Source organism: Triplophysa rosa, linkage group LG5, assembly GCF_024868665.1.
Source record: "Triplophysa rosa linkage group LG5, Trosa_1v2, whole genome shotgun sequence".
In the NCBI taxonomy this organism is placed as follows: Eukaryota; Metazoa; Chordata; class Actinopteri; order Cypriniformes; family Nemacheilidae; genus Triplophysa; species Triplophysa rosa.
Window position 1 is genome coordinate 11,216,556 of NC_079894.1, and position 14,271 is coordinate 11,230,826.

Below are 14,271 nucleotides of genomic sequence, written 5' to 3' on the forward strand. Positions count from 1 at the left end.
TGTTGTCTGGTTAGTGTAAATGTTTCAGGGACATCTGAGCCAGCTTCTGATCTCATTCTGCTGGGAGGAACTGCTGGCGGGAGCTGCCAAAGTTGGCAGATCACCACTGATCTTGATGTTGAGGATTTTAGCTGTAGAACACAGAGATACAGCATTACTCTACTAAAATACTTCAATAACTTTTCAGATTTTTTAATATAAAGGGGCAGTGTTAAATTGATGCTTCAGCCAATTCATGAATAACACTAAAACTGAAGCCAAAATGTACAAAAATAACATGTTCCTATAAATGCTAATACTAAATCAAAAATGTAAGGTAAGATTAAAGTATACAGTAACGGTACAGTAAATGGGGATTTTCACAGAAACTGGGAAACTCTCCCGCAAACTACCAAGTGAAAAAGTTACAGGAAATGCTTTGTATCAATTGCGGGACAAAACGCCTGTACTTACGCCCAGAGAAAACAAGGTAATCGAAACCATCTGGCTTTCTGGAGTTGGGTATGGACATGGCTGAAGTCACAGGGGTGGGGAAACCCTTCCAGCGGAGGTTAATATTGATCTCTCCTGACAACTGGATTTCTGTCAAAAGAGCCATAGAGCTTGATCAACACCAAATGTCAGACAACAGCCTAACTAGTAGTTTTTTTTAATTCATTCATTTTTTGAATTCAATTCCTTTGATCTTTGCTAATATTAAGTCATTTTCAAAAACAATCTCTAATCGAGCATTAATTCACGCTACCTGCTTGTCTGGCACGCCGGAGCTTGCCGTAGACTGAGTTTTTGCTTCTCGTTGCAGAGCAGGTAGGTCCACTTCCAGGAGGATAAGCAAATTTCTGAGCCGTTCCTCCTGATTACAAAACACGAGCTTTAATGTTTCCGTTTGAGCAGTGATATGTACACGTTGTACTACCATTACATATAGGATGAAGCGAAGTTGGCACCTTTCTTGAAGAAGTACACCATCTCAGGCCTCTTTCGAGTGGCTGGGATGGACAGAGCAGCGGTGATCTCTCCAGTGAGCCCACCAAAGCCTCTAGACACTGATCTGGGAGATTCTGGATCCATCACACCATTCTCGAAGACCCAGTAGTTATCACCCTTAGAAAAGAGACCGAGTTCAGACAAAAGAATTACAATTCTCATGTTTTTCCAAACCATGGTTTTCTTCTGCAGAACACAAAAGAAGTTGTTTTGAAGAACGCTGGTAACCACACAACAATGAACCCCATTGTATGCGCACAAAAACCACTAAACCATTTCTCAAAATATATTCTGTGTTCCTAACACAGGTTTTTGATGACGAGATCAATAAATTATGAGTTTTGATCATATTTATTTCGTGCCATGCATGTAATACAACATGAAGGTGTGCTGTATGATACTTCAATTAAAAACCCTATTAAAAGAATTGATTTGTAACATACTTGAATAAAATATTTTCATTTGACTTCATACATAACATGGCAGACCCATGTGATACATTTATCTGATTCACTTTACCTCTGGTTAACATGATATTGTATTTCGGTTTAATTCTTCTATGTTGTCATTTGTTATTTTTCAGTACCTTGATGATGTAAGTTTTTCCCTGGCAGTTGCAGCGTGTGAAGGCGGTGTCGATGGGGGACGGGACACCGAGCTCTTCGGTGATGCTACGAGCCGGACCAGCTCTTCTTGTCTTGGGATTCAGCAGCCAAAAGTGGTGACCTAAAATGCATCACTTTGCTTAATCTCAGTGTGCAGTCTCGCAGTGTGAAACATTCCGGAAAAGTGGGTTTTTACCTTTGAAAACAATGATAGTGCCATTGAAGAGAGTTGCCAGTCCATCAATAGGAAGACTGCTGCAGATATCAGGGTTGGAATTTGCATCTTAAGAAAGCATAAACAAGTGAAGGTTAAGTTTAATGCAATGCAATGCAATGCAAGTGACGAGTCATTTTATTCCTATTGTGCTTTTCACAATATCACAATATACATCATTTTAAAGCAACTTTACCGTAGAACTGCATATGTTACATATTGTAAATACAGTACTTACTGTCAGGGATGCACAAATTCAGAAGAGCTACGATACCTAATCCTGAAGAGGGGCTTGCTCCCGTGACCTGGGCGATGTCTTCAAGAGTGCTGGGACTACCTGAACCAGAGGCAGGACCACTGGATGGCCCATCTCCTTGTCCACTGACAGAAAGAGAGACCTGTACAGGGATAGGTAGGGGTTGCCCAGAAGAAGGCCCTCCTGCCTGTCCTGGTCCAGAAGCTGGACCAGGTTCTGGCAGAGGGAATCCAGAAGGGCTGGAGGGGAGGCCTATGAGAAGGTTATATTTGGTTATACATGCCATCTAATAGCACTGGTGAGTATGTAAATATGCAGAGTCCTTCCCAAAGCAAGTCAATAAGTTAGTATGTTGTAATTAAAGTGTAACCTGGCAGGTCAGAGGGGGTCATGGGGGCATAGATGCTGGGGTCCTGGGCGACTGGAGCTCCAGAGATGAGTGCTGGGGCATGTGATGGAGCCATCAAATTCAGCCTGTCCAGAGCACCGGCCCCTAAAACAGAAAATCACCATCATACATGATGAACATACAATCATATGTGTGCATCTACTGCCCCCTGCTGTCTGAACTTACCATCTCTCATGAGATCTGGGTTTTGAGATGCAAGACATACAGCCATACATTGTTCAGTATAGTCTAAAGAGGAAAACACAACAGGTTCGATGGAAAGAGATCACACAACAATTATGATAACAATCAATAGATATTATATTAATACCGGTTTGTTTGTTTAACTTTGAGCTTCTTGCAGCTTGTAAGTTGGAGAAAGCGTCTGTGAAAAAAACAGGCACATCAAAACTGTATCTGATCAATCTACTACATTTACATTTAGTCATTTACAGTGTTGCGTAAGTTAAAATGTAATTACTTACTAGTTACTAATTACATATTCAATAGTGTAATTAGATTACTGTACAAATTACTCTCTCCAAAAAGTATTTAGTTACTTATTACTAATTACTTTCTATATCCTACATCAACCTTGATTAGTTAAGTGATTCAAGGATAGACATGAAAGGGCTCTTTTAATTCATTTAAATAAATAATATTAAACTACATAAAGTACTCTTATTAACTGACCAAAGTATTACAAATGTGAGACTTATACATTAAAGCACAGATTTTAAAGTTAGACTTTGAATTTTGATGTCAATTCCACTATTACACACACATACAGTATATTACACAAAGTATTTAGTTTAATTACATCAAAAGTAACTGTAATTAAATTACAGAAAAAATAAGAGTAATCCCTTACTTTACTTTTCAAGGGAAAAGTAATTAAATTACAGTAACTAATTACTTTTTACACCCAACACTGGTCATTTAGCAGACGCTTTTATCCAAAGCGACTTACAAATGAGGTAAACCATGGAAGCAATTGGCACAACATAAGGACAACAAAAAAGCATAAGCGCAGTAAAACTGGTCTCGTATAGCCTACCACAGTATACAAAGCTTGTTTTTTTTTAAGGATAGAAAGCGTAGAAAGGAGATAGAAGTCAGAACTAATCGGTCAGGTGCTGACGGAAGAGATGCGTTTTCAGCCAATTCTTAAAGATGGCTACAGAATCTGCTGATATTGTCAGATCATTCCACAAATGTGGATACTATCCAAGTGAAAAGAAGGTTTTTTTTGTCACCACACTGTGCGTGGTAGTCGGAGCAGCAGGTGTTGTAGAGAACACAGTCTGGATCACAGTTACACTCTTTTCCACGAAGAAATGTCTCTCCACACCGACCCCTGCACGAGTCACCTGTCAATCACAACACCAAACACAACAGATTCAATTCATTACAGGAAAAACATCATACAACCAGTTCGGACACACTTCAAGTTGTTTATTACTATTTTAAAAATATTCTTCATCTACAGAAAATAATTTTGTTTTACAAAAAGATTGTAATAATTCAATAAAATTAAAAATGACATTTGTTTGCACTGAAAAAAGGTGCCCTAGAAGAAAAATGATTGGCCTTGTGGTTCCATAAAAAGCATTTAACAGCCAAAGAACGTTCATTTTTTCACAAAAGGTTCTTGTAAAAGAAAAAAAATGTTTTAGATTATATAATGGTCAAACAAAATTTCTTTTAAGAACCTTTGACTAAGTGGTTCTTGGAGGAACCAAAAATGTTTCTTCTAGCATTGCTGTGAGGAACCTTTTGTAAGCACCATATATTTTTAACAGTGTACATTTGATTGATTATTTATTTTTATTTATTTATGTTTTGTTTAGGTTGAATTATTGTATTGTTATTATTTATCTAGATAGTTCCTGTACCGGCACTCATTATTTTACTTTAACTTTACATTTAAAAAAAGGGTCAAATTAACAATCACAGTGTATATATAATCTCAAAGTGGGGATTATATATACTGTACACTGTGAGAGTTCATTTGACTTTTTTTAACACTGGCCATTTTGAAATGTGCATAAAGATTGAGAAGCCTTTAGATTTGTGTTGAGGCTCTTACCGGTAGTGCAGACTTCCTCAAAGTCCTTACAGCACTCGCTGTGGACAAAGCAGTTGTAGTCGCAGTTACAGATCTGACCACGAGCAAACGGCTCGCCACATCGACCCCCGCAGCTGCCTGCACGTAACAATACACGCTTTCTTTAGCATGTAACCGAACATCACCAGAGTCGAGAGAGAGATCAATAGATCTGACTCACCTTGCGCAGCACACAGAGGCAGGAGAACACAGACCAGTGCCACGAGAGATGAAACCAGAGTGGATCCAGTCATCTTAATAGTCTCCAAAGTCACGATTGATATAAAAACCTATACCCAAGAAAGATTTGATTGCAAAACACTGAAGATTTATCATTTGAAGATAATTGGATAAGAGATGGACCTACCGAATAGAAGCGCCTTCTTTAACTCACCTTCTTCTGTTCTTTGGTAAGTTTGCTTCTTTTATATCATCCAGCAGCTGGATTTCTCCTGTCGGTCAGAAACTTGTTTAATTATCCACCGCAGCCCAATTAAAGCTCGATGATGTAAAGACTGGAGGATACCTCCTACACACACACATTCATAATCCAGACTACACCAGCAACATGCTGACAGAAGAGTCAGTGACCTCTACTAACATCTTTGGATCTCAATGTTCCTCGTATATGAGAAATGGAATAAAATCAGCTTTGACCACTTCAGTTTTTTATTATGGTTATTAAAATTTGGTTGTCCAGTGGATCTGATTTCAGTACATGTCATATGCGGTCAACAAGAAACCTTTTTAATCACAAAACTAAGACCATGCTGTGCCATGCAGATGGTGTTTGACCTTTCATGGAGAACTTTTTATTACTCCTTCATAGTTCAGGAGACTTAATGGATCTCAGCGGTATCATTTAACAAATAACTCACATGTCTTCCCTAAAATGTCCTTATAGGAAAACAGAAAAAGACAAAACGGTTGAAATGATGTGTCACAGCAACGAGTGAGCTACAAAATGTATGTGGAATACATAACTCATCACTTGGAGGAGGGCAATTTGATGATAAATATTTGGCTTTAGAGTCCAGGCTTTAGCATACTGGCAAATCTGAGGACAGTTTGAAACATTGTTGAGATCTGCTGAAACACTAGAGAAGACTTACATTACGTGTAGACAAAGACTTTATTATCTCGATTTAATCACATTGATTACCAAAGATATTAAAGAGAACTCTTTCAGATCTTTTTATGAATTTGGAAATGAAAGATAAGCTGTCTATTGTCAAAAGGTCCACTTAGTAAAACTGAGAGATTTCTTGTTTCAAATATCTGATTGTGTCCAAATCGTGACTTCTTGTGGGGATCATATAGTGTTTTATTAATGTTTCCATGGTTGACATGTACAGTGTTAGTACATATGGGCAATTCCTTGCAAATGTGAAAAAAGTTTTATTAGTTTTATAAGGTTTTCACCTGAAAACATGCACCCTTTTTTTGTGAATCCATAACACATGAATTTTTCTCTCTTTTAAAACAGAAAAGTCACGACTTAGACTGATATTTGGAATCTATCATCAGGGGTTTGGTAAAATATACATAGATGGCTGATATATTGGTAATAAATACATTCTCTGAGAATTTATATTTATAAGAATTTATAAGAATTTATAAGTTTTGACTGAAAATGTCACATCCATAATTCTGGAATTGCCCTAATGTCAATTTCCTATACAATCTGAAAGGAAAGACTGCTGAGCTGCCAAAGCTTTCATATGACTAACGGAAAGAATGGTGGAGTAATGACCTCTTAATACTCAAATCCAACAAACTAGTCATTAAAAATATATGGTATACTATGTAATGTTTCAGCTTTCCTCCCGGCTGTAATATTTTCTTTCTGTCGCGAATAAAATGACCATGTGCTGTGAACAAATGTAAGCGAGAGGGAAAACATCCCATTTGTAGGCAGTGGTTTTTGTTTTGAAGTAATGTTTTTCAGATGTACCACACCTTCAAACATACTGCAGCGATTATTTCGAACCGACGGTTTAGTCATACACTTCAGAAAGCATTGCCTCAGGGACACCCACCATCACAGAGACACGTTTGTCAAAAACAGTCAAAGACAATAGACTTTCTGTTCAGACATCTCATTATTGTATTGTATATTGTAACAACCTCAAATGGGGATAATGTTCTTACTGAGTTTTAGCATACCATCTGAAAGGATTTAAGGACAACCTGGTCATCTAGAATGTCATACTATATCACGAAAATGTTTTGGTAAATGTTAAGTAATTCATCTTCATTAACAATAATAATAAATATCCAATTCCACTTATATGATTATTGCAATTACATTGTTTTTTGACAAATATTGGTAACACTTTACAGTAAGGTTCCATTTGTTTACATTAGTTCACTACATTAGTTAGCAAATCATGCACAATATATCTACAACATTTATTAATCTTAATGCTAATTCTTCTTACTAATACATGTACAGTAATAATTCTAATACATTACTCTCACCAATAGTTAATGCACAATACACTAACATAAACAAAAGATGAACAACTGTATTTGTATTTGTAACTAACATCAAAAGAGATCACTAAATGTTGTTTTCATTGCTAGTTCATGCATTAATTTTGGGTAACAAATACAACCTTACTATAAAAAAGAAACATTTAAACACATTAACTGGATGAATATTTTTGTGCAACATTGATGTAGTAATTCCACTGCTGAGATTTTGGCAAAAATAACGATATTTGACTTGTCATTGCCTATGATGTATAAACCCATAAATGACATTTGTAGCCATATAAATCCCTTCAGTCTAGACACACAACACAGGCAAATGAAAGAAGCACATTTCATTCATGTCTTCTGAAAAAAACATTATTTCCCTTTCTTTCCTGCCAGTCCAGACACTTTACAAGTGTTGATTAATTTAAGGAAAGAATAGCTTCCCAACCGGTGAGTCACAAATTGATTTAGAAGCATCAGACAGACCTGAATGAAACCATTTATCCTTCACACCTAAAGTTGGAGCAGCGGGGCTGATATTTTAATTAAACATTATATATGTTTGTGAAAATGGGGTGGTATACTGTAAATTATTGAGAAACTTTCCTACTAAATAATATAACTTTCAGTTTAAGCTTTGAGCCTTATTCTCAATTTATTCGAAGTATTCAGTTGTTTAAGCTTTAGCATTGAGCCTAAATTAGGTTCCCAGTTCCTGCTGATCAAAATCAGACCCACAATTACTTTATTATATTTATGGGTGTTTGATAGACATTTTATAAAGGCAAAATCTGTTTTGATGTGACCACAAAATCCCACACTGTCAATATTTCCCATCACTGTTCTGTTTTGTGGTTTGTTGTGTAATTTCACTTAAAATCACAATAACAAGTTGAAGATCTGAACAGATATACTGTAGTCTGAACCAGAAAAAGTATTTACTAGGAAGTCATACACTTTTCACAATGTCAAAATAACTTCACTAATAATGCTCTCACCAACAAGATTTTTTAAAATGACTTTTATTTTCACAGAATTCTCAAACTCATTTCTGGTGACTGTTTATACAATTCTGTTTTCAATTAAATAAATTCACATTTAGTCGCTGTTGCTATAACAGTGGGTAAAATCTATGTACAAAATAAATGTTTACATCATTCATACATTTAATGTTAACAGTGTCTCTTTCTTTGAAAATACCAATACAAATCTTTGTTGGTTTTTTTATTCACATTGTGCTTGGTACAAAATAAGAACTTTTTGTTTTATTATCTTAGGGTAAGTGTGCACTGGGGGATATTTACATAAGAAAAGGGTCTCGTGTCATGTGATCTGGTGCGGCGCTTCCAGCATCTCCATTAGGAAAGTGTCTATGGGCGTGTCTCCGATGAGCTTGAAGAAGAACAGGTGCTCCAGGCACTTCAGCCCTATGGAACGCAGAGCAGGCAGACGCAGGAGCAGCTTGGCAAACCTTAAAAATACACATAAACTGCTGATACTCTACCATCACTACATGTGACCTATGTGTTCATGCAAATAAACAAGCAAAAGTCTCTCATAAAGTAAAGAGAAACAGAAGTGTTTTGATATAAATAAAATATCAAGGTGCCACTGGGGAAAGTACCTGCCCGGCTGATCGGGGTATTTGTGTTTGGTGTAGGCCTCCAGCGAGGCGTACACCTTTTCCCTTAATCCCTCCACCTCTGATGGGTTTGACAATCCTTTCGCATCTACAAAGTGAACAGTAACATAAAACATAAGAACACGTTTATTTTATTATCCTGTCATAAAACTTGAATTTAGTAACTTTATTTAATTTAGATTTTTCAACAATTGTTTGAACAATTTTTAAGTCAAAGACCTATTTATAAATAAAAAGGCACAGAAACATCATCTGAACATTAGCATCTTCATTTAAGCATTGACTGAAGGATTAAAGGTAAAATAAATAATTGACAGACCCCCACAGCAATTTATAATTTCATATGGCATATTTATGTTTGTTATGTTATATAAATGTTTATGGTAACATTTTACAATAAGGTTGTATCTGGTAACAATTAGTAAATAAATGAAAAAATTATATTGCTCTAGAGTCTAGTTCATGTTAGATAATGCATTAACAAATACAAACTTAGTGTTACAAGGTAACACTTTACAATAAGGTGCTATTTGTTAACAATTAGTTAATGCATTAGCTGAAATGAACTAACAATGAACAATACCAATACAGCATTTATTAATGTTAGTTCATGTTAATTTCAGCATTATTAAAATCAAACGTTGTCACTGTTAACATTAGTTAACGCACCACGATTAACAGGGATTAATAAATGCTGAAAAACTAAATTGTTCATTGTTAGCTAATGTTTGCTAATGCATTTACTAATGTTAGCAAATAGCACCATATTGTAAAGTGTTACCTTACCATGTTTATATAAATGGTTCTTTCATACAGATGCATATATATTGTGTAAATCAAGCGTAGCGTTAGTTCTGGCAGGTCACGTGAGTTCAGCTTGCATCAGCTTGGTCAACGTAAACCAATAGTCATACAACACACACTAGACTGCATCCTATTTAAGTTGCATTTCTTTGCTCCTTATGAGCTGCTTAATCGTGCTGCACCTAAAACCCACCTCCATCCCCATCTCCTCCCTATCTGCCTGTATCTTCGGATCTTTTAATTTAATCCTGTTACGCATCAGGAACTGTTCTGGTTCCCCAGGTGGGGGGACATGTATTGCTGCATGGACGGGCAGAGAGTTTGCCCAGAACAGTTTCGTTCCACCAAACTGAATATATGCTATCGTTAAATAATTGACAACAGTGGTCCCGACAGAAATATAGATCTTGGCAGATTTATCTGTCTGATTGTGTGTATGGAAGAGTATTGAAAAGGGATCTTGTGTAGCTGAATGTGTGGAAGGATCAGGACAGGCTGTCACCTGGGTTGAAGAGGACAATAGCCCTGAGACAGCCCAACTCTGTTTTATCCATCTGCATGTCCTTCATCTTAGACACCAGCTCTGTTAATACCCTGCACACAGTAATCAGACAGTCACATCAGACCACGAGCAAAGGCACAGTGCTAACTTTTATTTCAACGTTTTATTTGATTCACTTTTATTTCAAAAACACTATAAGGAAGCTAAAATTAAAAATGAAATATATCTTTAAAGCTGCCATCTGTAACTTTTGCCTTTCTATCAGCATCTCTGTTTGAAACATAAAATTACAAATTACGTACAGTATGTGGGTAAGCTCAACCTATACAACACTATTAAGCTTTCCATTGCAAATGTAAACAGTGATTGTATGTACTTGTTCAGTAACTGATTTTTATTCATTTGAACCAAAACAGCTTTATTTTTTATTTTGGCAGCTTTAAGTGAACCTTATTGTACATGCAAATGACTTGGTATATTCAAATGAAATATATTTATCTGACCTGTCAAATATGGAGCCCACTCCTGCACTGTGTGCACTGCTGCGATGGACATGCAGGCCAGTGGCCAACAGGATTCCATCTTTAACGGTTACAGATCGGTGTGAGAACGAAGCTATAAGCAGCTCATTCCAACCTAAACACACACGCATGTACACACACACACAGTGAGAAAGGCTATACTCAAGGCTATCTATACTCAATTTCACACACATAATGTGGCACTAACCTGCCCGCAGCAGAATAACCTGATCATCCAGAGGTAGTTCAGAGAAATGTGGGATTCTCTTAGCCCATTCAACAAGAGTAAAGAGCTGCTTGTCAGCGGCCTGGCAGATGTTGGTCACCGGGTCATTTGTCTGCGAGGCAGAGACAGAAATATGTTCATGCTATGTATATAACACAGTAGCACTTGTAGGAAAAGATACAATCTTAATATACAGCCACAAAAAAAATGTATAGGTATGTGTTTAGGTAAAATTACGATTTTTGTTTCCTTCTGTGAATTACTAACAATATTTATACCAAATTTCATATCAAAATATTGTTTCTTTTTGCATTTATTTGCAGAAAAAGAAAACTGGAGAAACAGGTCAAAATAAAAGATGCTCAGTATTTTTTCAGATCTCAAATACTGCAATGAAAATAAGTTCATTTTAACTTAAGCAACACAACAGTAATATCTGTACATGTATTTAGGAAAAGTTCAAAAAAGATTTTTATGTGATAACCTCGAATGTTTTGTTTAATGTGTCTTGTCATGCTGTCAGTCTTTCACATTGCTGTCGGATGACTTTACATCACTCCTGAGGTTTGATTTTGTTGAAATTCAACAGACACTGGACTGAAATGGCATTTCAACTGCTTTGTAAGACATTTATTATACTGCCAGAATAAGATTATTTTAACACTCTTGCATCAGAGATACAGCACGTCTCTACAAAGATCTCAAACTCGGTCTAAATTGGTCAAAATACGAAAAATGAAAAGACAAAAATTGAGCATTTGTCATCAGATTCTGCCAATAAGAAAATCGTACAAAATGTATATGTATACATGATCAGAGGGACGTTGTGTTGTTTTTTTGAAGACTTCAGGAAGCTTTTTACCGAGTTGCCAGTGCTGGACTCAGTCAGGTAAGCTTCAGTCTTGGGTTCTACAGCGAGCTCAGCGTCCAGGATCTTCTCCACTGGCATCTCTTCATTAAAGCTGCTGCTGGACTCCACCTCATTGTCACTCTTTTCTCGACCGCGCTGCCTCTCCTCCTGCACCGCTGCACACACACAGCACCACTTTGGTCAGAAACAACTCAATGAAATGAATGATGCATTCACTGTCAATGAGTTTCATTAGAAAGAACATGCTTGTTGTCCAGCTACACCAGACACACTTTCCTCCTGAACAGCAGGAGCAAACTAACACTAGCCAACATGAAAGTTCATCCAAATTAGGACAGATGCAATAATACAGTGTTTCATAGACGTGTACTGACCTTCTCTCTTCATTCCCATGGCCAGACATTTCTGATAGCGGCAATACTGGCAACGGTTACGCTGACGCTTGTCAATCTGACAATCTTTATTCTCTCGACACGTGTACGTGAGGTCTTTCCGGATTGTTCTCTTGAAAAACCCCTTGCAGCCCTCACAGCTGTAAACACCGTAATGTTTCCCTATGGGCAGAAAAAGATCGTTCTTGAGGTTATGACATAGTTTAAGTCACATAGGTTGAGGTCAGTCATAAGAGAAACCCTTTGGGCAGTTTCCCTGACAGGGCTTAGTCCCAGACTAACTTAAATGTTAGAGGTGTTTTGATTGAAAACAACTTACGCTGACATATCTTAAAATATTTCAGTCTGATTGTTTTGCCTGAACATGCACACAGCAATGGTTTTCTTTGGAAAGTATGTTTTAAAAAATGACTTAAATATGCTGATTTAACCAAGGCCTAGTCATGGTTTAAGGTAATCTCTGTCCGAGAAACTACCCCCTTTTCCTTGAATAAAAATGATGTTCATGTACTTCCAAACCCTTGTGACTTTCCGTCTTCCATGGTTCAGAAAAAAAACAATACCGACTCCCGATAGCTGAAAATGAATGGTGACTGAAGCCGTCCGCTCCTAACATTCCTTCTAACATCACTGTTTGTGTTTCATGTACGAATGAAAGTTATGTGGGTGGGAATGCCATTAGCCAGTCATGACAGAATTCTCATTTTTAGGACAGGTAGCTAGAGTATCGGCATGATGAAATGCGCACGTGTGCGGGTGCACTTCTGAGGGCACTTACCTGAGGAACGGTCTCCACAGATAGCACAGATGTGTTTAGAGAGAGACCCTGGACTGCCGCATGAGTAACTCTCCAGTCCGGCCAATCCTGGAGGAGGTTTAATATCTTCTGAACTGCTAACACTGTTTAGAGAGTTCATCTGTAACAGAGGAAAGAGAAAATCTTGAGAAAGTCAGCGTGACAGCAGGTGTATGTGTGGGCTGACTCTGAGGGCATATATTCCTGCCACCTAAACAACCGAATTTGCTACCTGAGCACTTCCTCTTGGGTCACGTGACCTGATAATGTTTATGTAGGGCTTCCGTTCTCTCATTTTGGCTTCAACAGACACGAACAGAAAACAGTTTACGTTGCTGTGATGGGAAATATTGCAACAATGGAATGTAAACTTTGGTGTGTATACAGACGGTTTCAGCAGCAACAACATAAACACACTTTATTTGGCCCAAACCTCCGGTAGAACGCCGCAAAGAATCTATAACTGTTGAGTAGTTTTAATTCAATTTATTTCAATTAATAAAAGACAATCAAATATTAATATAAATGAAACACAGATGAAACAGTCTATGTCATTAGAGAGGAAGGAGCTGAATATTTTTCCCCATCCGAGTTTAATGTTCAAAAACACTGCAAGACATTTGGAGGATGATTTTAAATACTGTGACATTATCAAAACATCACTTTGCTTGTTTGAACATCCTGACTAGATGGCATAGCAACTTTGAACTGGTACAAGAGCATCTGCTGGGCAGACAAAAGAAAATAGGGAGAATATTCAGGAAACATTACAAAAATAAATATCTTTAAAAATATATATATATTTTTCTACTACAGTTACTACAGGAATTAAATGAATGCCTTTGAATTTAATTGTTCTAAAATAACTTTGCCATTCACCAGTAGAGGGCAGCAGATAGCCATATAAAAAGGGGCAAGTTTGGGGTAATTATCAAAATATGGTCACAAACCTGTCCCTACACTTTACAGGCATGTAAAAAGCTTCCAAATGAAAAAAATCCACCCGATTTAGCTATTAATACGCAACTCAGAGCGTTTTCATAATGATGATTGTTATTTAAGTCTTTATAGTTTTGTAAATTGTTTCTAAATTCATTTGAATTTCATTTGTACTTGAAAAAACACATGTCCCCCTCCCTATGTTTAACTGGTGTATAAACATGTCCTTTTCATTTATTTTTAATTAAGTTAACCAATTAAACACAGGTATAGGGCCTAATACATGCATAAATATGCAAACCAAAATAATTATTTATTAATACAAATAGTTAAAAATATATATCTGTCCTTTGACATTGCTGTTATTGGTGAAACAAACTATTATTTTGAAAGAATAAAAATATGCAAGAACGTACTTACAAGGTCAAAGGTCAATAAAGAAGATGCTCTGTTCAAGCACACACATGGTGAGTGTCCCTTTCCTTAATATAAGTTAGTTTAAAATGTTGGTTTTGCGTCATTATGAAGGATTTTTATTGG

At 36.8% G+C, this 14,271-nt stretch overlaps 2 protein-coding genes across 2 annotated transcripts in view; both read right to left on the reverse strand.

The window, feature by feature from the left end:
* Nucleotides 1–17: 17 nt before the first annotated feature.
* prg4a (proteoglycan 4a) lies at nt 18–5,030 on the reverse strand. The gene is made up of 14 exons (XM_057332905.1): nt 4,925–5,030; nt 4,739–4,847; nt 4,540–4,656; nt 3,707–3,820; nt 2,782–2,835; nt 2,637–2,699; nt 2,433–2,555; nt 2,079–2,314; nt 1,789–1,861; nt 1,574–1,713; nt 948–1,104; nt 746–853; nt 454–582; nt 18–131 (listed from the first exon to the last, which is right to left on the reverse strand). The coding sequence occupies exons 2-14, from the start codon at nt 4,809–4,811 to the stop codon at nt 25–27; spliced, it is 1,494 nt and encodes a 497-aa protein (XP_057188888.1). The 5' UTR covers nt 4,812–4,847; nt 4,925–5,030; the 3' UTR covers nt 18–24.
* Nucleotides 5,031–8,059: 3,029 nt separating this feature from the next.
* rxrga (retinoid x receptor, gamma a) overlaps nt 8,060–14,271 on the reverse strand; it is a 30,542-nt gene continuing 24,330 nt past the window's right edge. The window contains exons 4-11 of the mRNA XM_057334727.1: nt 12,775–12,913; nt 11,979–12,158; nt 11,596–11,759; nt 10,716–10,845; nt 10,490–10,622; nt 9,987–10,078; nt 8,663–8,768; nt 8,060–8,509 (exon numbers count right to left, since the gene is read on the reverse strand). Coding sequence (XP_057190710.1) covers nt 8,362–8,509; nt 8,663–8,768; nt 9,987–10,078; nt 10,490–10,622; nt 10,716–10,845; nt 11,596–11,759; nt 11,979–12,158; nt 12,775–12,913 — 1,092 coding nt within the window. The 3' untranslated portion in view covers nt 8,060–8,361. The remainder of the gene's footprint in view (nt 8,510–8,662; nt 8,769–9,986; nt 10,079–10,489; nt 10,623–10,715; nt 10,846–11,595; nt 11,760–11,978; nt 12,159–12,774; nt 12,914–14,271) is intronic.

Excerpts from the sequence above, each read along its gene's own strand:
- prg4a (XM_057332905.1), bottom strand. The coding sequence starts at position 4,811 with ATGACTGGATCCACTCTGGTTTCATCTCTCGTGGCACTGGTCTGTGTT. Across the intron at positions 4,657-4,738 it reads GCCTCTGTGTGCTGCGCAAG|GCAGCTGCGGGGGTCGATGT; the intron begins GTGAGTCAGATC and ends TGTTACGTGCAG. Across the intron at positions 3,821-4,539 it reads TGAGGAAGTCTGCACTACCG|GTGACTCGTGCAGGGGTCGG; the intron begins GTAAGAGCCTCA and ends TGTGATTGACAG.